General features: G+C 40.4%; 3 protein-coding genes across 5 annotated transcripts in view; all 3 read right to left on the minus strand.

Moving 5' to 3' along the window:
* mdc1 (mediator of DNA damage checkpoint 1) overlaps window positions 1-11223 on the minus strand; it is a 36287-nt gene extending 25064 nt beyond the window's left edge. Inside the window, exons 1-5 of the mRNA XM_061914822.1 lie at window positions 11135-11223; window positions 10559-10707; window positions 4991-5503; window positions 4796-4874; window positions 958-1745 (exon numbers count right to left, since the gene is read on the minus strand). Coding sequence (XP_061770806.1) covers window positions 958-1745; window positions 4796-4874; window positions 4991-5503; window positions 10559-10685 — 1507 coding nt within the window. The 5' untranslated portion in view covers window positions 10686-10707; window positions 11135-11223. The remainder of the gene's footprint in view (window positions 1-957; window positions 1746-4795; window positions 4875-4990; window positions 5504-10558; window positions 10708-11134) is intronic.
* Window positions 1-27396, minus strand: part of vars1 (valyl-tRNA synthetase 1) — a 223102-nt gene that overhangs the window by 181862 nt on the left and 13844 nt on the right. The window lies entirely within an intron of this gene.
* tubb5 (tubulin, beta 5) lies at window positions 14594-27051 on the minus strand. 3 transcript variants are annotated; one of them, XM_061914825.1, is made up of 6 exons: window positions 26873-27011; window positions 24866-24987; window positions 21999-22095; window positions 19865-19975; window positions 19539-19783; window positions 14594-15538 (listed from the first exon to the last, which is right to left on the minus strand). In XM_061914825.1, the coding sequence occupies exons 4-6, from the start codon at window positions 19923-19925 to the stop codon at window positions 14726-14728; spliced, it is 1119 nt and encodes a 372-aa protein (XP_061770809.1). In that variant the 5' UTR covers window positions 19926-19975; window positions 21999-22095; window positions 24866-24987; window positions 26873-27011; the 3' UTR covers window positions 14594-14725. The 3 variants fall into 3 exon arrangements, with proteins under 3 accessions (XP_061770809.1, XP_061770810.1, XP_061770807.1); XM_061914826.1 differs by lacking the exon at window positions 21999-22095 and having other exon boundaries at window positions 24866-24974; window positions 26873-27051; XM_061914823.1 differs by lacking the exon at window positions 21999-22095.

Consider the following 27396-nt stretch of genomic DNA (forward strand, 5'->3'; position numbering starts at 1 on the left):
ATGTAGTGGCTTTAGATCATGGGTGTCAAACTCTGGCCCGTGGGCCAAATTTGGCCTGCCGTGTATTTTCATTTGGCCCTTGAGGCAATATCAAATGAACATTAGAGCTGGCCCGCCGGTGTTATACAGCGGCGGTGTAGCTGTAACACCGCATTCACCGCTAATACTCATACTTACTAACCCTCACCCCTGATTTTCCAAGGAGACTCCCAAATTTCAGGGCCCCTCCCGAAAATCACCAGGGGGAAACCATTCTTCCAAATTTCTCCCGATTCCCACCTGGATAACAATGTTGGGGGCGTGCCTTTAAAGGCACTGCCTCAAGCGTCCTCTAAAACCTTTCGTCACGTCCGCTTTTCCTACGTAGAAACAGCGTGCCGGCCTAGTCACATGATATATGTGGCTTTTACACACACACAAGCTAATGCAATGCCAACTTGGTCAACAGCCATACAGGTCACACTGAGGGTGGCCGTATAAACAACTTTAAGACTGTCACAAATATGCGCCACACTGTGAACCAACACTAAACGAGAATGACAAGCAAATTTCGGAAGAACATCCGCACTGTAACACAACAGAACAAATACACAGACCTCCCTTGCAGCACTACCTCTTCCTGGACGCTACAATATACAAATGTATTATTAGCCTGTGGGAAAAGTTTATTTTGATATTTACCTGAGAAGGCTAGAAATAGAAAAGAGGCATTCAATTTCTATTTAAATTTGATTTGATATGCCATCGCTATTTTTAAATTATTAGTATTATTTGAAACTGGATTTTGCATGTCACTATAAAGTTATATAAGTCTCGCTTGTTTAATGTTTAATGCAAAACTTGTTTGGGTCCCTATCAAAAGGTTAATTTGTTCAACCTTGGCCCGCGGCTTTGTTCAGTTTAAAATTTTGGCCCACTCTGTATTTGAATTTGACACCCCTGATTTAGATGGTTTACCTTGCACAGGAGTGGAGCAGTTCTCCAGCAATTGAGCATTCAACCCCGGTGTTTTTATATCCGGAAGACTTGGGATTTGGTCCTCCATGTCTGTATCGCTGTCCTGTCCACCTCCAGCAGGGGGCACATTGGATTCATCGACATCTGTGTCTACATCAGACTCAGCAGCTGCTATGGTGATATCAGTGGAAATGGCTGCCGTAGGCCCATGATTGTTGCTTGATCCTCTGACATCAGGATGTGTATTAAAGGCAGAGCCCTGATCATCATCTGTCTCTGACAAGTCGCTCATCTTTAAGTCTAGCCTGGAAAGGGTTTTATCTCTGCTGGTGTCAGCACCCTCGTCCACATCTATGTCGCTGTCAAGCTGGAAGTCATCCGGCAGCACTGGAGGTGCTAAATCTACTTTTGGGGCGTCATGTGACACATCTCGGTCAGTCTCTTCTAGGGGTCTGTCATCATCAGCGTCCTCCACATCTGTATCGCTGTCCATGTTAAAAACAGGGATCGCACTGCTTTTGGACACACGTGGCAAGCTTTCCTCTCTTATAAATCTGTGTTGATCCAGCGCGCCATGTTTTTTCTCCTCAAGCCTCGTTCCTCCTGGTGTCTGGCCATTTACCACGGCGCCTTCCCCTTTGTCACTGTCGTCTACAGTCGCAGGCGAGGTTTTGTTCTCAAACTGCTGTCGCCCAGCATTTATGTCAGGCTCCTCTTCGCTGAAGCTGACATATCTGCAAGGCTTCTTTCTGGTAGAAGATGACGGTGTGATGGGGCTTTCATCCTCACTGCAAGGGCAAGGGAAGAGACAAGGATTATAGAGCAGATGTACAGGGAGGTTTAAATATTCTGGAAAGCCTTAACCCACCATTTGATTTATTGTTTTAGTGTAGACTTCATTACTTCTTTGTAGTATGTTGCAGCTTTATGTTAATAACTGCATACATTGCACCACGGGAGTGTGATGGGCATTTTGGCCAAACAACAAACATAACTGACAAAAGAAGAAGTAATCAAAATTGTAAAAAATTGTAAATCTAAGACCTCAACTGACTGTCATGGAATAGATATGGTAACAATAAAAAACGTTATACAAGACATTTCAGAACCTCTTACATATATTAGTAACGTATCATTTTTAACCGGCAAATTCCCTGACAAAATGAAAATTGCAAAAGTTGTACCAATTCATAAGAAGGGAGACACACCAGATCACTAACTACTGACCAGTTTCATTACTTCCACAATTCTCCAAAATCATAAAAAAACTATTCAATAGTAGATTAGATACATTCATCAATAAAAGTGGGACGCTCGTGGAGAACCAATTCGGATTTAGAGCAAATATCTCAACTTCAATAGCATTAATCAAAATAACAGGAAATTACCAATGCAAAAGACGGTAGGGAATGTGCAGCCGCAGTATTCATGGATTTAACAAAAGCATTTGACACAATTAATCCTGATATTTTAATTCAAAAACTAGAACGATATGGCATCAGAGGTTTGGTCTTGAGCTGGATAAGAAGTTATTTGACCAACAGGAAGCAATATGTGAAGATGGGTGAAAACATGTCAAAACGGTTGGATATATCTTGTGGTGTACCCCAGGGATCAATACTGGGACCAAGATTGTTCAATCTTTATATAAACGATATTTGCAAAGTTACAAAAGACTTGAAGTTAGTTTTATTTGCAGACGACACAAATGCTTTCTGTTCAGGAGAAAACACACAGAAGATAATACAAATAATAACGGAAGAAATTAACAAATTTAAAAAATGGTTTGATAAAAACAGGCTATCCTTGAATCTCAGTAAAACTAAAATAATGCTATTTGGTAACAGTAGAAAAGAGCATCAGACACGAATACAAATAGACGGAATAGATATCGAAAGGGTAGAAGAAGTTACATTTTTGGGAGTATTAATAAATGATAAAATGAACTGGAAATTTCATATACAAAACATACAACATAAGGTGGCAAAAAATATTTCAATAATGAATAAAGCAAAATACGTCCTGGGCCAAAAATCACTTTATATTCTCTACTGCTCGCTAGTGTTACATATCTGAGTTATTATGCAGAAATATGGGGAAACAACTACAAATGTGCGCTACATTCGATAACTGTTACAAAAACGATCAATTAGAATAATACACAATGTTGGATATAGAGAACATACAAACCCTTTATTTATTGAGTCAAAAATATTAAAGCTCGATGATTTGGTAAAATTGCAAACAGCTAAATTGATTTGCAAAGTAAATTATAACCTGCTACTAAGGAATGTACAACAATTCTTCTCAACTAAAGAGGAGAAATATAACCTTAGAGGAAAATCTAACTTAAAACATTTGTATGCCCGTACAACACTTAAAACTTTTAGCATATCAGTATGTGGAATTAAATCATGGAATGGATTAAGTAAAGAAGTTAAACATTGTACTGATATGATCCAGTTTAAGAGGATGTTCAAATTAATAGTGCTTACAAAGTACAAAAAATAAGTATGAGAAACACTTTCAAACTTACTGAAAATAAGATATTCTTCATCTTAGTATGTTAATAATGACTGAAATAATTAAGTACATGTTAGAAAACTGCTGTGTTACTCACAGATGTCATTTTGCTATTTTGATATTTTGCTGTAAAGAAGGTCAGTGAATGAATGTATATATTTGTGGGCGCTCTGAAGTGGAAAAGGGGTAGGATTAAATAAGCTTTGCTTCTTCCTACTCCTTTTCAGACATGATGTATTGTGTATTGCGAAATGATGAAATTACCTGATGTATAATGTTGTATGTATGTCATGTTCCAAATAAACTAAGAAAAAAGAAAAACTTGGAAATCACTTTGGGAGGGCAGGCCAGGGATGGGCGATATTGACTAGAATCTATATCACAATATATGTTGCAGCCTCCTGTGATTACTATAAAAATCTCAATGTATATTTTATTATGTAAATCATAATACCAGTACCTGTGCAAGCAGATATTCTCAAACATGAACAACATCAAATCCAAATACAACACACTCTTCACAGATAAGAGCTTGCAGTGTAATATAGCTAATATAGACACTTACTTTATGTGTTGCTTTCATTATAAGACTTATATAAGGCTTTTCATTTTTTGCGGTTCCTGACAGAATTATTTGCATTTTTGGTCCAATATGGCACTTTGAACATTTTGGGTTGCCGACCTCTGCTTTAGGCTATGAGGAAAAAAAGAAAAGAAACCTTAAAATAAAGTACTATTTTCATTTAATTTTGGCATGCGCATATTGCCAACAATGTGCAACATGCTTTAATGTAAATGCTGCTTTTTAAAATGCAGATCCGAGTTGATTGACAAGTGCAGATGAACCAAATGTTGTGACTGAGTGAATCTATATATTGTTGACAACGTTTATTTTCCACGGGATCTGGAAAAAAATGATGTCGACGACTTTAAGATATATATTTTAGTAGTGTTCATTTTTAAAACATAAACTATGATACTTTTGGAGAAGGTGGCATGTGGATTAAATTGCATTCTGCTAATGTCTCTGATAATGGAAATCTTGCAGACATACACAAAAAACGTCACTCACTGTGGAGCAAAATTTACACCAAAGCATATTCAATACATATTATCTACAAAACAAGGAAGTGTTTAAATTGTAGATTAAAATCATCATAGGTCCCCTTTACGAAAAACACTGGGAATGCAAACAGAAAAAAACAAAAATGACAGCTGCTACAAGGTTAACTGTTGAGTGTGACCTCATTTTACAGTTGAGCAATACCACAAAATTAAGCACATCTGCAGAAGTCAGTTGGACCCCAAAACATACCTTTCAGGAACTATTTTGTTTGAAGGACTCAAGAAGGTTGAACAGGTGGCGCTGGGTTTAGAAGAGTCTGAACTTGAATCTGAAAGTTTCCAAAGAAAGCAAATGTGACGGGCACACAATTACTAATCCATTCATTTTAAAAGTTGAGTTTATAAAAGCTAGACGCTTGTATACAAAATGACATATGATACTTACCGAGGGACTTGCGTCTGCCCTCACGGTGCCCCTGACTCTCTCCATCCGAGTCCAAGTCAGACTCTGCGACCAGCGTCCCCTGCACCTGCACTGGAGTCTTCTCAAAGGACAGACAGCTGTTCTGAACAGGACTGTTCTGTGCTTCACCAAAAAGGGCCACCACAGCTGAAGCCTGCGTACTTCCACTGGCATCCACCTTAAGGCTCTCAGGAGTCCCCCGGCCCTCCCAGCCAACAAACTGACACGGGATGTCCGCCACCGACAGGCGATCACCGTCGCTGAGGGCGTAGCGTACATTCGGGGTCAACTTCAAGCGGCCCTTGCGGGTGCCGTTCATGCTGCCTAGATCCCAAACCAAAGCCTCTATATCGGCTCTGCTGGAGGATCCTCGTCTCCGGTGGACAGAGATGCAAATGGTGGCGTGCTGCTTGGACACAGAGGGCGCCGGCAAGGGCAGGGCACAGGTGTCGGCATCCCGACCGAGCACGTTATCTCCAATAAAAAGGGGAAAGTCTGTAAAACAGGAAGTGCTTTGTTCATACTGATCATGAAGTTTTAACTAAAGATTGACAGTAAAGCTGGGTGATATATCGATATACGTGATATATCACGGGTCTGTCTCTGTATGATATAGAAAATGACTATATCGTAGGGCTGGGCGATATATCGATATAAACGATATATCGCAGGTTTGTCTCTGTGCGATATAGAAAATGACTATATCGTAATATTCAATTATATGTTCTGCAGTTGCTTTTAGTTGCGGGCTTCACACAACAGGCGTTTCTCACTCCTTCTCGTGTGTCCTTCTCACAGAGACGTAAAAAAAGCCCGCCTTCTTACATACGTCACATACTCTGGCGCGTCTAGCGTCATACGCTCTCGCTGAGAGCTAACGTTAGCATGGCTAAGGGCGCATTAAAATACAGGCGATTCTCACTCCTTGTCTCTCCTCAAAGAGACGGAAAACAAGCTCGCCTTCTTACATACGCTCTCGCCGACCAGAGAGGTAGCAGCATGGCTAACGATAGCTGAGGCAGGTCGAAGAGCAGGGGATCCATCATCTGGTGGTTTGGCGTCAAGTGGGAAGATATTCAGCAGACAACAGCAATATGCAAAGTATGCAGCAGAAGTGTTACTACAAAAAGGTAGCAACACTATTCATTTGTTCTTTCATTTAAAAAGTCACCCGTGAGAGAATGAAGAGTATTTAATAAATACAGTTTTGGTCAATTGACTTAGTTGTGATTTCCCTCTCTGCATGAAAGTTTAAAAGTAGCATATATGAATGCAGTATGAAGAAGAATGTTTTAATGTAGACACATAGAATCATAATACTGCTGTGATTATATGTATCAAGTGTTCATTCAAAACCAAGGCAAAATATAATATATATCATATATCGCAATATGGCATAAAAACATTGCGATATTAATAAAAGCCAATATCACCCATCCTTACTATATCGTAATATTCGAGTAGACCATGGGTGTCAAACTCTGGCCCGCAGGCCAAATTTGGCCCGCCATGTACTTTCATTTGGCCCTTGAGGCAATATCAAATTAACATTAGAGCTGGCCCGCCGCTTTAACGCCACTACACCGCTAATACTCATACTCGTCAACCCTCACAATTTTCCCGGGAGACTCCCGAAGTTCAGTGCCCCACCCGAATTTCTCCCGATTTCCCCCCGGACAACAATGTTGGGGGTGGGCCCTAAAAACACTGCCTTTGGCGTTCTCTACAATCTGTCGCCACGTCCGCTTTTACTCCATACAAACAGCGTGCTGGCCCAGTCACATAATATGTGCAACTTTTACACACAAACAAGTGAATGCAAGGCATACTTGGTCAACAGCCATACAGGTCACACTGAGGGTGGCCGTATAAACAACTTTAACACTGTTACAGATATGCGCCACACTGTGAACCCACAACAAACAAGAATGACAAACAATTTGGGAGAACATCCCCACCGTAACACAACAGAACAAATACCCAGAACCACTTGCGGCACTAACTCTTCCGGGATGCTACAATATACACCCCCGTTACCACCAAACCCCGCCGCAGAAAAAGAGGCATTCAATTTTTATTTTTTATTTTATTTGATATGCCATTGATATTTTTTAATTATTATTATTTGAAACTTGATTTTGCATGTCACTATAAAGTTATATAAGCCTTACTTGTTCAATATTCAATGCAAAACTTGTTTGGGTCACTATTAAAAGGTTCATTTGTTCAACCTTGGCCCACAGCTTTGTTCGGTTTTAAAACTTTGACCCACTCTGTATTTGAGTTTGACACCCCTGGAGTAGACGTTCTCACGCACTTGTTTTTAGCAGCGAGCATTACACTACAGGCTCTCTTCGCTCTTTCCTGTGCAGGCGCACATTCTTACATACGTCACTTACTGTCACGTCATACGTCACATACGTATACGCCCTCGCCCAGCAGAGAGGTAGCGGCGTGGCTAACGTTAGCTGTGATACTAGCGGGTTGTTGCGAGAAAAAGAAGGTGCGAATCTCGTAACAAATAAAGGAAGAATTAATTCCCAAGAAAAACAGCACGCAGCCCATCGTTTGGCGGTGGTTCGGCTTCAAGCGGGAATATGTCGAATAGACGACTTTAATTTGTCAAGTGTGGGGCACAAGCGTTGCTACCAAAAGTAGCATTACTGCTAATATGTAGCATCATTTGAAAAGTCACCTGCTAATAACTTTAATAAATACAGTTTAGGTAAATTGACTTAAGTACATAAGTAGCATATATTAATGCAGTATGAAGAAGAATGTTTGAATGTAGACACATAGAATCATCATACTGCTGTGATTATATGTATCCAGTAGTGATGGGTTGATGAGGCGTCATGTATCGTACACATTGCAAAACTGTATTGATAGTGTCAATACTGTGTCACTAAATACTGACATTTGCTGGACATTAAAAATCCCTACAGGCAACCTATGGACCGACTCAACTGACACTGATTTTATGACCCAGTACAGGAGTCGGGAACCTTTTTGGCTGAGGGAGCCAAACAAGCCAAATATTTTTAAAAGTATTTCCGTGAGAGCCATATAATTATTTTTTTTTTTTAACACTGACTCCAACTAAATGCGTGCATTTTTAAGTAAGACCAACATTTTTTAGAGAATAATAAGCCTTGTTTTCTTTTTAATAACATTTTTATTCTGAAACTAAACAACATTAAATAAAATACTTCTTGCCAGTAATGCGACTTCTTGAACAGGTGCAGTAGAAACCGGATAGATGGATTAAAATGCATGAGAATGTTTTATATTTTGAACGTTATTTTTAAAGGCCTACTGAAAGCCACTACTAGCGACCACGCAGTCTGATAGTTTATACATCAATGATGAAATATTAACATTGCAACACATGCCAATACGGCCGCTTTAGTTTACTAAATTGCAATTTTAAATTTCTCCCAAAGTGTCCTGTTGAAAACGTTGCGGAATGCTGACGTGTACGCGTGACGTCAGGGACTGTTAGGAAATATTTGCGCTGCGCACAAACACAGCTAAAAGTCGTCTGCTTTAACCGCATAATTACACAGTATTTTGGACATCTGTGTTGCTGAATCTTTTGCAATTTGTTCAATTAATAATGTAGAAGTCAAAGTAGAAGATGGAGGTGGGAAGCTTTAGCCTTTAGCCACACAAACACACGGTGATTCCTTGTTTAAAATTCCCAGAGGTGAAACTTTCCTATGGATCAGAGCGGTCAAGCGAACATGGATCCCGACTACATGTCAACCAGCAGTTTTCTGTGAGAAAATTGTGGTAAAAAGTCGCCTCTTACCGGAGATCAGCTGAGCTTGTGCTGTCCGTACAGCTGCCGTCGACTTCCCTGAGACACTGGCGTCAACACACCCGTGGACACACCCTTACGACTATCAGGTACTATTAAACTCACTAAATCACTAGCAACACAATAGAAAGATAAGGGATTTCTCAGAATTATCCTAATAAAAGTGTCTAAAAACATCTGAATCCGTCCCAATGCAATCGTGTTTTTTTGTTTTTTTTGTAGTCCATCGCTATCAATATCCTCAAACACGAATATTTCATCCTCGCTCAAATTAATGGGGAAATTGTCGTTTTCTTGGTCCAAATAGCTCTTTTTGTTGGAGGCCCCCATTAAAAACAATGTGAGGATGTGAGGAGCCATCAACGGGTGACGTCATCGTCTGCTACTTCCGGTAAAGGCAGGGCTTTTCTGTTAGCGACCAAAAGTTGCAAACTTTTTCGTCGATGTTCTCTACTAAATCCTTTCAGCAAAAATATGGCAATATCTCGAAATGATCAAGTATGACACATAGAATGGACCTGCTATCCCTGTTTAAATCTCTTTTCAGTAGGCCTTTAACACTGTGATTACCAGCGGAGTTATTCATTACTTATCGTGTTAAGCAATGTCAGCTAAGATTTATCTGAGAGCCAGATGTAGTCATCAAAAGAGCCACATCTGGCTCTAGAGCCATAGGTTCCCTACCCCTGACCTAGTATATACACAATAACATAAACCAAGTCATTGTATTTCATTCAGGATTATTTCATATTTTCATTTAAATACAAATATGTTTATCTTTTTTTAGATACAGTCAATAAATAATGTGAACATGTATCATAACATGGAAATCTAAGAGAACATGTGAATGAGGATATTTGTGGACTGGGAATCTTTTTTATTGTTTTTATTTTACATGCGGTCTGAATACGCACTGTTGATTGATCTATTGATTGATTGATTGAAACTGTTATTAGTAAATTGCACAGTACAGTACATATTCCGTGCAATTGACCACCAATGGTAACACCCCAATAAGTTTTTAAACTTGTTTAAATCGAAATCCACGTTAATCAATTAATGGTAAAACGGTAATGGGTTCGAGCTGGATTTCAACAAGTGCCCTAAGGAACTCAGCATGAACAACTACTTCTACCAACTGAGCTATCGAAGAGATTGGTTGCTACAGTTTTTTAATATAACCGTGTGTGGGTGGGACAATGCTGGAAACTTTGAGAGAACAGGATGAAACGACAAGGAAATTAACACAAATACCCTTATTTCTGATATATGATCAAAATATTCCCACACGGCAAAAATGATCTCCGACGACAATAAATTACAAATGACCGACGACAGAAGTGCGGCGATTCTGTTGGCAGCAGCATCTCGTTGACAGATGCGTTTCCTTATAAACACAGTTTGGCGCGCAGTCAGTGCGACACAGTGTGCGTATCGGTCAAGTTGAACGAAACAGCTCATGATCAGTCACGTGACTTTCGAAAAGCGGTACGCGCACCGACACAGGGTTTTGCTCTACGAGCTCGACGCATGCGCCGATGCATCGGTGTTGCTGGACCCATCACTAGTATCCAGTGTTCATTCAAGGCTAAGGCAAAATACCGAGAAATATATCGCATATTGCGATATGGCCTAAAAATATTGCGGTATTAAAAAAGGCCATATCGCCCAGCCCTAATTGACACTTGTTTTTCCAAGGATGTGGTCATTCAAGATGCACTGCCACTTACCTCTTTCAGGGATGTGGTCATTCTTTAAGATGCACAGCTTAGCTAATGGTTTCGGTTTCTCTTCTTCATTCTTTTCCTCCTCATCTGACTCTAGGGTGGAGTAGTTGATGACCTGAGTAGCATCCATCCCTCGCCAAGATGCAGGGCGTCTGCAACAATAAACTGAAGATTCATCTTACAGCCTGAGTTCTTTGCACAGTTAACATGACAGACCACATGCAGTTAATGTTAGCGTAGCATTATTGTGCGCTTCCACACAAACAGCAGCTGTTGAGCATGCTGTAGTGCCTCATCACCCCAATATTTTGAGTTATAGCGCCGACGTACGTAGACAAACTAACGATAACATTAGTTAATGTAACGCAAACGTCACTGAAATGACTACATCACTTAGATTAGATAAAGCACATGGTTTCTAAAATGTATACAAGGCCTTCAGTTCGACTCTGGGGCGTTTTTGTCAGTTGGGTAAACAGCTAAACAGTTTGCAGTGTTACACATTAAAGAGCAAAAAGATAGTTTCGTCCTCACTTTAGAAAATGTTGTAAAAGTAGTCATAGCAACTTCTGTACTTACCTCGTATGCACCTCAGACTACAATGAAAAGATAAACAACTCGTAACTCTCTTCCGGGTTGACGCTTGGTCCCGCCTTCAAAAAGAGATCTGAAAAGCAATTGGTCAGAAAAGCCGTATATCATTCTAAACTGAAGGTTGATTTGCTGGTTAGACTTCCGGTGAATTATCGAAGTCGCTGATTGGTCCAAGACCATTTGTGACACAAATTCTTTTCGCGCCACGCACCCCTGTCTTAAAGGGAAAATACTATTTAAAACCCAAAAGTGAAAAAATATTTGTTTCGCTATTATTCCAATACGTAAAATCACAATATTTTCCCCAAAAATAAATTTAATAAAATATTATTTTATAAACTACCATTTTAATTTTTATTTTATAAACTACCATTTTAATTATTGTTTTATAAACGACCATTTTTAATTATTTTATAAATGACAATTTTTTATTATTTCATAAACGACCATTTTTAATTATTATTTTATAAACGACAGTTTTTAATTATTATTTAATAAACGACCCTTTTTAATTATTATTTTATAAATTACCATTTTTAATTGTAATTTCATGGACCACCAGATGGGGGGGGGGGGGGTGGCCTGGTTTAGGTGGGCAGGGTTTGGTTGTTGCTGGGGTGTATATTGTAGATCACGGAAGAGTTAGTGCTGCAAGGGGTTCTGAACATTTGTTCTGTTGTGTTACGTTGAGGATGTTCTCCCGAAATGTGTTTGTCATTCTTGTTTGGTGTGGGTTCACAGTGTGCTGCGTATTTGTAACAGTGTGTACGGCCCCCCTCAGTGTGACCTGCATAGCTGTTGATCAAGTATGCCTTGCATTCACTTATGTCAATCAATCAATCAATCAATCAATCAATGTTTACTTATATAGCCCTAAATCACTAGTGTCTCAAAGGGCTGCACAAACCACCACGACATCCTCGGTAGACCCACATAAGGGCAAGGAAAACTCACACCCAGTGTGTAAAAGCCACATAAATGATGTGAATGCGCCGACACGCCGTTTGTATGGAGGAAAAGCGGACATGACGACAGGTTGGAGAGGACACTAAAGGCAGTGCCTTTAAGGCACGCCCCCAATGCTGTTGTCCGGGTGGAAATTGGGAAAGATTCGGGGGAATAGTTGCCCCCGGAGATTTTGGGGAGGGGCACCGAAATTCGGGATTCTCCTGGAAAAATTGGGAGGGTTGTCAAGTATGGACTCATCTTGTAACTAAAAACTTCATATCTGCGTATTGTGGATACGGCAACAGCAGAAGTCACACTGATTTGCAGCTGTGTCATTTGTTGTGAGTTCATGCACGGTTCATTTTGTACGCCAGGAAAAAAACAAAAAATAACTGTCTTGAATTTAAAAAAAAAACATTTTATTTTTCACAAAAGGGTTCGGTGAATGCCCGTATGAAACTGGTGGGGTTCGGAACCTCCAACAAGATTAAGAACCACTGTTTTAGAGCATAAAATATGGTACAGCATTGTTGGAATAATTATGTATATATTATCACACAACTTTTGTGCGTAAGGGCCGTTGCTATGATGGTGAATAGTGATGAAGTTGTATTTTTTTTGTCTGTGCAAAGCTGGCATTCCAAAAGATTGCAAGCCAGTCTGGTATCAGTGTTTGTGTCCAGGAACACCGCTGTGACGCAGACAGAGCAGAGCCAAGGCGATATCGCCAGCGTCAACACATTTGTATTTTTGTATAATCATATATTGTGTCTAAGAGTGTTCAGAGAGTATGGGGTATCGGACTGTCTTATTGTGGCGGTCCACTCCCTGTATGATCAGTGTCAGAGCTTGGTCCGCATTGCCGGCAGTAAGTCGAACACGTTTCCAGTGAGGGTTGGACTCCGCCAAGGCTGTCCTTTGTCACCCGTTCTGTTCATAACTTTTATGGACAGAATTTCTAGGCGCAGTCAAGGCGTTGAGGGGTTCCGGTTTGGTGGCTGCAGGATTAGGTCTCTGCTTTTTTGCAGATGATGTGGTCCTGATGGCTTCATCTGGCCAGGATCTTCAACTCTCACTGGATCGGTTTGCAGAATGAGAATCAGCACCTCCAAGTCCGAGTCCATGGTTCTCGCCCGGAAAAGGTTGGAATGCCATCTCCGGGTTGGGGAGGAGACCCTGTCCCAAGTGGAGGAGTTCAAGTACCTAGGAGTCTTGTTCACGAGTGGGGGAAGAGTGGATCGTGAGATCGACAGGCGGATCGGTGCGGCGTCTTCAGTAATGTGGACGTTGTACCGATCCGTTGTGGTGAAGAAGGAGCTGAGCCGGAAGGCAAAGCTCTCAATTTACCGGTCGATCTACGTTCCCATCCTCACCTATGGTCATGAGCTTTGGGTCATGACCGAAAGGACAAGATCACGGGTACAAGCGGCCCAAATGAGTTTCCTGTCTCTCCCTTAGAGATAGGGTGAGAAGCTCTGCCATCCGGGAGGAACTCAAAGTAAAGCCGCTGCTCCTCCACATGGAGAGGAGCCAGATGAGGTGGTTCGGGCATCTGGTCAGGATGCCACCCGAACGCCTCCCTAGGGAGGTGTTTAGGGCACGTCCAACCGGTAGGAGGCCACGGGGAAGACCCAGGACACGTTGGGAAGACTATGTCTCCCGGCTGGCCTGGGAACACCTCGGGATCCCCCGGGAAGACCTAGACGAAGTGGCTGGGGAGAGGGAAGTCTGGGCTACCCTGCTTAGGCTGCTGCCCCCGCGACCCGACCTCAGATAAGCGGAAGAAGATGGATGGATGGATGTGTCTAACTGGAGTTGTCGAGATTAAAGTTAAAGTACCAATGATTGTCACACACACACACCAGGTGTGGCGAAATTATTCTCTGCATTTGAACCATCACCCTTGATCACCCCCTGGGAGGTGAGGGGAGCAGTGGGCAGCAGCGGTGCCACGCCCGGGGATCATTTATGGTGATTAAACCCCTATTTACCCACTTCCCTCAGCGACAGCTTTAGTGATGTAAACAGGGACCTCCCAAATAAATAGAGGAAGCACGTGGGCTAGTCTTTAGAACGTAGTTTGGATCTGTAACTAGAATACAGCCCAAATAACAATTCTCCTCAATTGAGCAAACTTTAACGCTGTTTGTGCATCATTCTTTGCTTCTCGTCTGTTTTAATACATGTCATCAGTGTTTGAAGCTGATCGCTAGGGGAAGATAAACTGCTGATCACAACTGAAGCCCCTGTCCGTAAAAGTCCAATTTTTTTTGTCCAAGTCGACTAAAATGTTCCACCTTTGGAAGAATCAGAACCCACTTTCACAAACAAATTGGGGGACAAATCCCACAACGACCGGCCAGGAGTGGTTTCAATATTACGTGGCAAATTAAATTGCGGGATGCCAGATGTCTGTGTGAAAGTGCACACACTTGCTGCAATAATATCCGACGCTGTAGAAAAAGCACAAGCACGGCATCCATTAAGAGACCTCAGTTTGTGGTTTGACAGCTTTTATTGGAGAAGAATGACGTGAGAAATCTAACTTGTTGTCTAAAAGTGGACACTAGCAAGGCTGATACTACGCTGGCTCCTTCGTTACAAGAGTAGTGGCACCTCGTCGTCTCATCAAGCATCTTCGTCAGCATCCTCCTCAAACTCGCCCTCCTCCTCGGCGGTGGCATCCTGGTACTGTTGGTACTCTGAGACCAGGTCATTCATGTTGCTCTCGGCCTCGGTGAACTCCATCTCATCCATGCCTTCGCCCGTGTACCAATGCAAGAAAGCCTTGCGGCGGAACATGGCGGTGAACTGCTCGGAGATGCGCTTGAACAGCTCCTGGATGGCGGTGCTGTTGCCGATGAAGGTGACGGCCATCTTGAGGCCGCGGGGGGGAATGTCACACACGGCCGTCTTGACGTTGTTGGGGATCCATTCCACAAAGTAGCTGCTGTTCTTGTTCTGCACGTTCAGCATCTGCTCGTCCACCTCCTTCATGGACATGCGTCCGCGGAAGACGGCAGCCACCGTGAGGTAGCGGCCGTGGCGCGGGTCGCACGCCGCCATCATGTTTTTGGCGTCGAACACCTGCTGGGTGAGCTCGGGGACGGTGAGAGCGCGGTACTGTTGGCTCCCCCTGCTGGTCAGGGGAGCGAAGCCGGGCATGAAGAAGTGCAGACGGGGGAAAGGCACCATGTTGACGGCAAGTTTGCGCAGGTCGGCGTTGAGCTGGCCTGGGAAGCGCAGGCAGGTGGTGACGCCGCTCATGGTGGCCGACACCAGGTGGTTGAGGTCTCCGTAAGTGGGCGTGGTCAGTTTGAGTGTGCGGAAGCAGATGTCGTAAAGTGCCTCGTTGTCGATGCAGTAGGTTTCGTCTGTGTTCTCCACCAGCTGATGGACCGAGAGAGTGGCGTTGTAGGGCTCCACCACTGTGTCTGACACCTGGCCACACAGAACCCAAAAAAAAGTTCAGCCTCGATGGGTAGGGATGGATGGATGGATAAAATAATATTTGTTAATTGGGTTGCATGAAATAATTGGGTTACATAATGTAGATTGATGGTTGGATGGATAGAAGTATGTTTGTCATTGGGTTGGATTAATTGTAAATAAATTCTCATTTTATTCAAATATGATTGTTTGCTCATGCATTGTGTTGACGAGCTGAAGAGAAATGAAACTTGGCGTTAGATTGAAATTAGGTTGACCTACCAACTTCAAAGAGGAATTTGCAGATGGCACAGAGCAACGCAGGAAGTTGCTGTATCCTCTGTATTTGCATGTGTTAAGTTCTCACCACGGGTGTTAGGTTTCCAACACAACTGCAAATACCCCCTCCTCCCTTAGTGCAGCTGTGTGTGTGTTTGTAATGTAGGACATTCCCAAATTAATTCAAAGGCGAGGAGACTGGAGAACGTTTTGAGAGGGAATTAGGAGCCTGTAACAGACAACTTGCTCCAGGTTACTCTCCTCGTACGAGAAAAACAATCACTGGTTTGTCTTCTATTCTCAGTTTCTTTGTCTTTATTATGTCTCATGGTATTTGACCCTGACAGATTGTTGGATGGATTAATGGATGGGTGGATAAACACATGTTTGCTAATGGGTTCTATGAATGCATTGAGTTTTAGGAAATAATTTAGATTGATTTATTAATGGATGGATGAAAATGTTTAATTGGGTTATAGGAAATTGAGTGATTGATGGAATGCTGGATAGCTATATGCATGGCTGGATAAAAGGATGTTTGTTCATTGGGCTATGTTAATGAATTGGGTTTTAAAAATGGATGGAAGGAGAAATGTATGTTTACTACGGTTATACAAATGAATTGGGTTTTAGGGGATGGATGGACAAACATGTTTGCTAATTTGGTTAAAATAAATGGACAAATGTATATTTGCTAATTGGGTTATATGACTTAATTGGGTTTTAGGAAATAGTTTTATGGATGGATAGATTAATGGACAAAAGTATGTTTGCTAAGGTTATACAAATGAAGTTAATTTTAAGGGATGGATGGACAAATGTGTGTTTGATTTTATATAAGTTATGAATTGGGTTTTAGGGGATGGATGGATGAACGACATGGTATGCTGGATGGCTATATCGATGCATGGCTGGATAAAAAGAGGTTTGTTAATTGGGTTGTATTAATGATTTGGGTTTTAAAAATAGATGGATGATGGACAAATGTCTGTTTACTAAGGTATTTGGTTTTAGGGGATGGATGGACAAACATGTTTGCTAATTGGGTCAAAATAAATGGATAAATTGATAAAAGTATGTTTGCTAATTGGGTTATAGGAAAGTTTGATGGCTGGATCAATGGACAAAAGTATGTTTGCTGAGGTTATATAAATGAATTTGATTTTAAGGGATGGATAGACAAAGTGTGTTTTTTGGTTTTACTTAAAAGTTATATCAATAAATGGGGTTTTAGGGGATGGATGGATGGACAAAAATATGTTTGCTAAGGTTATATGAATGATTTGGGTTTTAGGAACTATAATGATGGATGATGAATGGACAAATGTATGTTTGCTAAGGTTATACAAACGAATTGGATTTTAAGGGATGGATGGGTAGACAAAGTGTGTTTGATTTTATTTAAAAGTTATATCAATAAATTGGGTTTTAGGAGATGGATGGGTGGACAAAAATATGTTTGCTAAGGTTATATGAATGATTTGGGTTTTAGGAACTATAATGATGGATGGATGGATGAATGGACAAATGTATGTTTGCTAAGGTTATACAAATGAATTGGATTTTAAGGGATGGATGGACAAAAGTGTGTTAGATTTTATATAAAAGTTATATAAATTAATTGGGTTTTAGGGGATGGATGGATGGATGGATGGATGGAAGGATGGATAAAAATATGTTTGCTAAGATTATATGAATGATTTTGGTTTTAGAAACTATAATGATGGATGGATGAATGTATGTTTGCTAAGGTTATACAAACAAATTGGGTTTTAAGCCATGGATGGATGGACAAAGGTGTGTTTTATTTTATATAAAGGTTTTATGAATGAATTGGGTTTTAGGAGATGGATGGATGGAGAAAAGTATGTTTGCTAAGATTATATGAATGATTTGGGTTTTAGGAACTATAATGATGGATGGATGAATGGACAAATGTATGTTTGCTAAGGTTATACAAATGAATTGGATTTTAAGGGATGGATGGACAAAAGTGTGTTTGATTTTATATAAAAGTTATATCAATGAATTGGGTTTTAGGAGATGGATGGATGAACGACATGGTATGCTGGATGGCTATATCGATGCATGGCTGGATAAAAAGAGGTTTGTTAATTGGGTTGTATTAATGAATTGGGTTTTAAAAATAGATGGATGATGGACAAATGTCTGTTTACTAAGGTATTTGATTTTAGGTGATGGATGGACAAACATGTTTGCTAAATGGGTCAAAATAAATGGACAAATGGATAAAAGTATGTTTGCTAATTGGGTTATAGGAAATAGTTTAATGGCTGGATGAATGGACAAAAGTATGTTTGCTAAGGTTATACAAATGAATTTGATTTTAAGGGATGGATGGATAGACAAAGTGTGTTTTATTGGTTTTATTTAAAAGTTATATCAATAAATTGGGTTTTAGGAGATGGATGGATGGACAAAAATATGTTTGCTAAGGTTATATGAATGATTTGGGTTTTAGGAACTATAATGATGGATGAATGGACAAATGTATGTTTGCTAAGGTTATACAAACGAATTGGATTTTAAGGGATGGATGGACAAAAGTGTGTTAGATTTTATATAAAAGTTATATAAATTAATTGGGTTTTAGGGGATGGATGGACGGATGGATGGAAGGATGGATAAAAGTATGTTTGCCAAGGTTATATGAATGATTTTGGTTTTAGAAACTATAATGATGGATGGATGAATGTATGTTTGCTAAGGTTATACAAACAAATTGGGTTTTAAGCCATGGATGGATGGACAAAGGTGTGTTTTATTTTATATAAAGGTTTTATAAATGAATTGGGTTTTAGGAGATGGATGGATGGAGAAAAGTATGTTTGCTAAGATTATATGAATGATTTGGGTTTTAGGAACTATAATGATGGATGGATGAATGGACAAATGTAGGTTTGCTATGGTTATACAAATGAATTGGATTTTAAGGGATGGATGGACAAAAGTGTGTTTTTTGGTTTTACTTAAAAGTTATATCAATAAATTGCATTTTAGGAGATGGATGAACGACATGGTATGCTGGATGGCTATATCGATGCATGGCTGGATAAAAAGAGGTTTGTTAATTGGGTTGTATTAATAAATTGGGTTTTAAAAATAGATGGATGATGGACAAATGTCTGTTTACTAAGGTATTTGATTTTAGGGGATGGATGGACAAACATGTTTGCTAATTGGGTCAAAATAAATGGACAAATGGATAAAAGTATGTTTGCTAATTGGGTTATAGGAAATAGTTTGATGGCTGGATCAATGGACAAAAGTATGTTTGCTAAGGTTATACAAATGAATTGGATTTTAAGGGATGGATGGACAAAAGTGTGTTAGATTTTATATAAAAGTTATATAAATTAATTGGATTTTAGGGGATGGATGGATGGACAAAAGTATGTTTGCTAAGGTTATATGAATGATTTTGGTTTTAAAAACTATAATGATGGTTGGATGGACAAATGTTTGCTAAGGTTATACAAACAAATTGGGTTCCAAGCCGTGGATGGATGGACAAAGGTGTGTTTGATTTTATATAAAGGTTTTATAAATGAATTGGGTTTTGGGGGATGGATGGATGGATGGACGGATGGACAAAAGTATGTTTGCTAAGATTATATGAATGATTCGGGTTTTATAAAGTCTGATGGATGGACAAGTGTATGTTTGCATTAGGTCATATATGAGTTGGCTGTTATGAACAAGGCTAACTTACCTTGGGTGAAGGCACCACGCTAAAAGTGTTCATGATCCTATCGGGGTACTCCTCTCTGATCTTGCTAATGAGCAGCGTTCCCATACCCGACCCAGTTCCTCCGCCCAGAGAGTGTGTGAGCTGGAAGCCCTGGAGGCAGTCGCAGCTCTCGGACTCTTTGCGCACCACATCCAGGACAGAGTCCACCAACTCGGCGCCCTCTGTGTAGTGACCTTTGGCCCAGTTGTTTCCAGCACCGCTCTGACCTACGACAAGCAAGACAATGTAAGTGAGCAACTGCAACAAAAAGGTTGAGTTCCTTGGTAATGCAGCTGGAACACACCTACCAAACACAAAATTGTCAGGCCTGAAGATCTGGCCAAAAGGTCCGGACCTCACAGAGTCCATGGTGCCTGGCTCCAAGTCCACCAGGATGGCACGGGGAACATATTTACCCCCTTCAGCAGAAAGACAAGAAACAGAGAAGAATGAAAAGCTCCGCTCTGTCAACATTTTATCCACATTGATTCGGAAGGTCAATATACTGCATTGAATTGTGTGTGAGTGACAGGCAGAGAAGCTCCGACTCGCTTGCAGCGATTAATCCCGAGAATTTTATTTTTTAAAGGTTGGAGAGGGGGAAAGATAATTCTGGTAAATAACATCCAGTTGAATAGTAAAGTGACGCTAGTTGTGATGTGTATTGAAAAATAGACTAGGTTTTACAACGTAACAATCCTACAAAAACACAAATCTAAGAGAACAAATGACTAAAATCAGGGTAAACAGTTTTCCTTATATAAACTTTCTACGCTAGATCACTTTGTTTGTATTACGTAAAATGTACAATTCCTCACATAAGCAAAGTAATCTGTCGACACAACAAGAACATTTGACTTGCCAGAAGGCTTTTAAGGATAGGATAGATCTTTATTGCCAGAAGGCTTTTAACAACTAAAACAGTTGTTCGACCTTGTCTGTCAAATATAGTCTTTACTTGATTTCAGATTTTTAATTTTGCTTATATGTTTGACATTTAACATGATCCCGTGAATGCGTGGGTTCCCTCTGGGTACTCAGACTTCCTCCCACCTCCAAAGACATGCACCTGGGGATAGGCCCCTCCCACCGCCAAAGACATGCACCTGGGGATAGGCCCCTCCCACCTCCAAAGACATGCACCTGGGGATAGGTTGATTGGCAACACTAAATGGTCCCTAGTGTGTGAATGTTGTCTGTCTATCTGTGTTGGCCCTGTGATGAGGTGGCGACTTGTCCAGGGTGTACGCCGCCTTCTGCCCGATTGTAGCTGAGACAGGCACCAGCGCCCCCCAAAACCCCAAAGGGAATAAGCGGTGGAAATGGAAGGATGGATGATCCACCCCATGCCTTCTGCGTATTTACGTCACCATTTGCTTGACTAAATAAATTAGTATATCAATTAGGGCTGCAACAATTAGTCGTTTGGGTCGATAAGAAAAAATGTGGATTATTTTTACTTCAATTAATCATGTAATGAGAAAAATCTGCAACTATAAATACACATACATAGTTTTTGCACAGAGCGCATATACATAAGAGCAGCGGTGTCTGAGTGCTGTGATCTGTGTGGCGGCAAAAAGCTGAGTTTTTCAAATGTTTTATTGATGCACACACATTAAATTAAATGATGGTGTGCATTTACTACAAAAAAAGAACAAAGTGTTTATTCCAACTGTTTTCCTTAAAAAAAAGCAATGAGGGTATAACGTGATTTTGTCACGACGGGGTCGCAGCAGGTAAGAGATGATTTATTTATCATGAAGCATAGCAAAACAGAAAACAAGCAAAAAGGATGCCAATCGCAGGCGAAACCTAAAGCAAAAACTTAGCACAGGGAACATAGAAATAAGAATATCCAAACGTAACAGTTGCATGAAGCAAACAGAAGCCAGAACGAGTGTGGTGAGAAAGGTGAATGAATTGTTCTCTGATAAGTGCTCGACTGCAAGTGAACAGGCCGACCGGAGGCAGGTGAGCCAAATTAATCCCCATAAAAACCAAAACAAACCCATAGGTGCACAAAACAGGAACTATGAGTCCAAAATGAACAGAACATAACAAAAAACACCACGGATCATGACAGATTTATCAGATTACTCGACTAATCGAACAAACTGATAGATTACTTCAAATGATAAATAGCTGGAAATATGATTAGGGCTGCAGCTACAGTACGTTCAACGGTGTATTTGGTTGCACGGTTAGCATCACAGCTGCACTTGTGCCACAGCATCAAGAAAAATCCACACAAATAGAAATGGATGATTTTGACAATGAACTTTTGGATATTCCACCGCATTTTAATACGATTTTAATGTCCTGTGCCATTGTTTTAATGACTCAAAACCAGGGCTGTCAAAATTTCGTGCCTAATATAAATAATATAACATTATTCAACACTAAAAGTGACTATGTAAAAATAGGGACACAAAAACTCACAATTCAATCTGATTCTTCGGGTGATGGTTCGATTCAGAATCAATGACCATTCAACACGATTCTCCAGTCAAACTAGGGTAGTCAGGTGTGTTGGAGCCTTAATTTCCATGAAGAAAAATGTAAAGAAAATACATATAAAACTAGAAAATAAATATTTGTCCATTAAACTGTGTTATAAAAGTGTTTGAGTAAAAATCCCTACATTGATTGCGAGCACGGCTTAATGACTGGTCTGCTCGTCACAATGTTGCCAAAATAATGTTTGCAGAAACATTTTTACACTATTAATCTCTAATACTTCTCTAAACTGGATTTTCAGACAAAACAAAGGTGGTCATACAGAATATGTTTTCATGGGAAGCTAGAAAGAGCTGGATCAGATGCAAATACAGAAAAGAAAGAAAGACTCAAAAGATGTTTTCATAAGCAAATAAATGGAAGCAAGAAGTATTGGGTAATGTATTTTCTAAAAGTGAATAAACCCCTTCTGTTTTTTGTTATTATCCAAACAAGCAACCTGTATTAATGTTCAAGCATATGAATTTAAGTTAAATTAAAAACTATCGCAATACATTATTTGGTATATTGATCAAATGGATGACAGAAGCTCCTCTATTGGCTGCAGTACGACATACCAGACCTGGGAAAATTAAGGCCCGGGGGCCTCATGCATCCCATTAAAATTTTCAATCTGGCCCGCCCGACAATTTTTTTAGATCTTTATAATCGAAACTGTAGCTGCCATTATGATGTGCAGTGAAATTTTCAAACTACAGTAAGTCTTGAACTATACAAAGCATTTCAATGGTTGGAATCTGCCCTTTTGCATGATGTACTAGTTACTATGGTCATTTAAGTCAGAGCCGCTCATACGAGGGATCAAGCAGTGTGGGTGGGTAGCATTTGCACAGTGTTTCCAGTATACTTGCCAACCTTGAGACCCATGAATTCCGGAGAGGGTGTGTGTGTGTGTGTGTGTGTGTGTGTGTATATATAAATATGTCTTGATTGGATTATCCAGAGAATAGTGCTCGATACCGTGGTAGAGCGCAATATGTAGGTGTGGGAAAAATCACAAGACTACTTCATCTCTACAGAACTGTTTCATGAGGGGTTCCCTCAATCGTGAGGAGATTTTATTTTATTTTTTTACTTGTGTGGATGGAGTGTGCTAATCCTGATGATTGAGGGAACCCCTCATGAAACAGTTCTGTAGAGATGAAGTAGTCTTGTGATTTTTCCCACACATACATATTGCGCTCTACCACGGTATCGAGCACTATTCTATCGGATAATTTAATGAAGACATTATAATATATATTAGGGGTGTGGGAAAAAAATCGATTCGAATACGAATCGAATCGTTTACGTTGTGCGATCCAGAATCGATTCTCTTGTTTTTTTTTTAAATAGATTTTTGATTTTTTTTTTTTTTTTTTTTTTTAAATCAATCCAACAAACCAAATCCACAGCAATACCATAACAATGGAATCCAATTCCAAAACCAAACCTGAGCCAGCAACACTCAGAACTGCAATAAACAGAGCAATTGAGAGGAGACACAAACACCACACAGAACAAACCAAAAGTAGTGAAACAAAAATGAATATTATCAACAACAGTATCAATATTAGTTATAATTTCAGCATAGCAGTGATTAAAAATCCCTCATTGACATTATCATTAGACATTTATAAAAATAATAAAAAAGAACAATAGTGTCACAGTGGCTTACACTTGCATGGCATCTCATAAGCTGGACAACACACTGTGTCCAATGTTTTCACAAAGATAAAATAAGTCATATTTTTGGTTTGTTTAATAGTTAAAACAAATTTACATTATTGCAATTAGTTGATAAAACATTGTCCTTTACAATTATAAAAGCTTTTTTAAAAAAAAAATCTACTACTCTGCTAGCATGTCAGCAGACTGGGGTAGATCCTGCTGAAATCTATGTATTGAATGAATACACAATCCTTTTGAATCAGAAAAATATCATTTTTGAATCGAGAATTGAAAAAAATATTATCGAATCGTGGGACACCCAAAGATTCACAACCCTGAGATAGATATATATATATATATATATATATATATGTATATATATATACACACACACACACATACCCCTTCAAGCTGTCCTGGATGAACCTGAAATTATTTTTTCCAATCATTTTGGAACTTGCAAGCGTACTTCCTCGTCATGTCTCTTTTTCTGTTATGTTTTTGGACATAACTTGTTTCCAGTGCAGCCAGCCTGAAATGCCGGTTTCAGGGACAGACGAAGGAGATTTTTACAACAAAGTTCTAACGTTTAGTGATATATCAGATTGTTTGCGGGTTTATTTTTCACCTTTGTCGTTCATATTTCGCTATGTTTGTTGCATTTTTGTTGTCTTTTGCTTGATTGTAAAATATGTCGATTGAGAGGGAGTGTGACCTTCTTATGTTGTCAATAATCAGTGTTTTATCGTTCATAGTTAATATTGCAAAACCCACATTCTGGTGTCTCATTCAGTAAAACAAAATTAAAACTCCATTCCGTTTTTTGAAGGCGGTCTGTCGTAACGTTTTTAGCATTCAATTAGACATTGTGAGGTTTTGTATTAGTGTTCCTAAAAATAGAAATACAGGCCCCCAAACTCATTTTTTTTCTCTAAATTTGGCCCGACCAAGTCAAAACACTTGCCCAGGCCTGACATACAAGCACAGCTAGTGAGCATGGAGATGGCATAAAAAAAACATCCTTTTCAAAATCAATCCAGGAAAATATTGAATCAATTCAGAATCGTAAAAAAATAAAATCACATTTTTTTTTTTTTTCCACCAACTCTAGTAAAAATGTATGAGTTTGCTTGTCCAACCTGTGGCCTCGTTGTAGTAGACACTGATCCTGTCCAGCTGCAGGTCACTGTCTCCATGGTAGGTCCCTGTTGGGTCGATGCCGTGCTCGTCACTGATCACTTCCCAGAACTGCACACACAAACTGTATCACATGACTGTTGCCTGAATGCAAATGCTGTTCAAGTGACTGGGGAGGTCCAAAGAAGAAAAAAAAACGGGTGTTCGTGTGGTGCAGAAGCAACAGATAATCCTCACTTTTGACTGATGACAAACTGATGACTCAGCACTTCTTTTACATTCAAAACGTGCAAAGAAGTCGGTACAAAGAAGCTACTGATGCCTTTTAGGGGTGAAAACTAAAAATAAATGGCTCACTGAAGAAGCTGGTTGTCTTAAGGTCTGTTCGCTCCCCCCCTTTAAAAGATCCTGCTTGTGTCTGGGCTTTAAATCCCTCCAAGCCAGTGGAACTGCTGATGCAAGCAAGTAACTATTTGCAAGAACAGATTCTTCCAACTTTTTTTCCAAGTCATGCAGTCTCACTTTTTGATTGTTGTTGCCAAGAGCAGCAACAGCAGGATTTACAATATAATCGGGATAAGCAGTGGAGCTCAGTACTTAAGAGGGGGGGGTGAATCATCTGTGGACTGACAAAATAAAACAAAGTGACCTTAATATGAGGAGGAGCACAAAGAGGAGCATCATAGGCACTTGGGACAGCTATCAGCAAAATATTCACGGTGAAAGAATGAGGACAATAAGCGGTAAAGCGATGCCACACCCTGACCCATTTCACCACAAAGACGCCCGTTCAGCAATTGTGTCAATCACATCAGCTGGACATCCCAGTCAGGGAGAGTCTGCAGGGACATCAAATATATACTATTTAATTGATCAAATGTGAAGTTATGCTAATACATTCAAATATAAGCCTGTCCCCAATGCTGTTGTTTCCCATCCTGTATGATGACCACGTTAGCGTGGAATGAAATTCAATTTGGAAGCCTGCAGTGACTTCAGCCAGGAAGCATCAGCTGTTTCCTCCATTCTGTCCCCCACCCAACACCATTTAATGAAGAAGCCATAGATCACCAAGATTGTGTAGTCAATGAAAGAAAAGGCAGTGTAGCAGACAGTAATTAGTGTGTATGTGTAGGTGATTTTAAGCATGCGTCGTATTGAGCAGATGTGTGGAATTGAGGTAGAATGATGTCATATGCTACACTATTGTGCAAAGAAAATGATCTAAAATCGATCATTTAAAGAATTGTAATCATTCAGAGAGCAGGGGACACTCCCAGACCCCCCTCATTATCAACCTATGAATGGTATTTTGATATATGATTTGATTTATTTGATAATATATTGCTTAAAGCATGCCACACCCTATAATCTACAGAGCAGCTGAACCATCTGCTGCATGCACCCCCAAATAAAATCCTCATCCATGATAGTTATTGATCCATCATTTTTTTGGGGGGGAGGGAAAAAAAATCTCAGCATGTAGACCTTCATTTACACTCTCTTTGTCTGGGAGATTTAAATGTGTCCATGGAGGAATGTCTGGCAGATTAAATGTGTCCATGGAGGAGAGGACAAAATACACTAAATGGAGGAATTCAGTGAGAAAGGCTCATCTGGACAATGTTTCTTTCAGTTCTTTGGAGGGGATCTTCTCTCATTTGCAAACACAGACAAAGAGTGTGGATGAATGTGGAGACAGACACGCCCGGTGTGGACACAAGCATACCGTTATTCTGCACACCCACACACACCATGGACTGCAACGCACAATGGAGACACTAAACAAAAAGACTACATATCAATCCATCCATTTTTCTACCGCTTATCCCTTTCGGGGTCACGGGGGGTCACATATAGGACTGTGCATTTGTGTCATCATGTGAGCATCCTTTTGTCCAGCAGTTATGGGCCCACTAGAACCACTTGCACGATGGAATCAGCAAAGCCATTCACAAAACTTATTAGGGAAATGATCAGACTTTTTTTTTTTTTTAACATGTTCCTACCTTGGCACCGATTTGGTTACCGCATTGGCCGGCTTGGATGTGGACGATCTCCCTCATGGTGGATGTTAGATAAAAAAAGAAAGCTGAACAAGAAGGGGGGAGCGAGCTGAGAGTGACAGCAGCGGCGAGACGAGACGAGACGAGCTGCCTGGACAATGGCTTTATAATGCTGGATGGGCTCCAGAGCAGGGAGGCAGGGGTGCAGCCGGGCGGGGGGAGGAGGAGCAGGCGGGGCTTAAAGAGGCAAGAACCGGGCCAGTCGAGTGAGGATTGGCTGGGCAGGCTGCAGAGCCGGGGCCACCAGGAGGGGCCTTGCATGCATGCTGGCTTGCTGCAGAGCAGGGAGTGGCGCTGGTGATCAAATTGAGCTTCAACAGCTGTTAGGCACTAGACACACGGATTAAAATATATACAAATCGGGGAAAAAAAACAAAAACAACTGGATCTGAATCTGTCCCCTAGAGCAGTGGTCCCCAACCACCGGGCCGCAGAATCATTTTTTATTAATTTTTATTTATTTATAT

This window comes from Nerophis ophidion, linkage group LG11, assembly GCF_033978795.1.
Source record: "Nerophis ophidion isolate RoL-2023_Sa linkage group LG11, RoL_Noph_v1.0, whole genome shotgun sequence".
Lineage (NCBI taxonomy): Eukaryota > Metazoa > Chordata > Actinopteri > Syngnathiformes > Syngnathidae > Nerophis > Nerophis ophidion.

What these genes read in the sequence shown, in the direction of transcription:
- tubb5 (XM_061914826.1), bottom strand. Translation starts at nt 26,929, where the DNA reads ATGAGGGAGATCGTCCACATCCAAGCCGGCCAATGCGGTAACCAAATC. An exon ending in GTAACCAAATCGGTGCCAAG is followed by an intron (nt 24,975 to 26,872) that starts GTAGGAACATGT and finishes TTGTGTGTGCAG; the next exon opens with TTCTGGGAAGTGATCAGTGA. An exon ending in GCCTGACAATTTTGTGTTTG is followed by an intron (nt 19,784 to 19,864) that starts GTAGGTGTGTTC and finishes TGCTTGTCGTAG; the next exon opens with GTCAGAGCGGTGCTGGAAAC.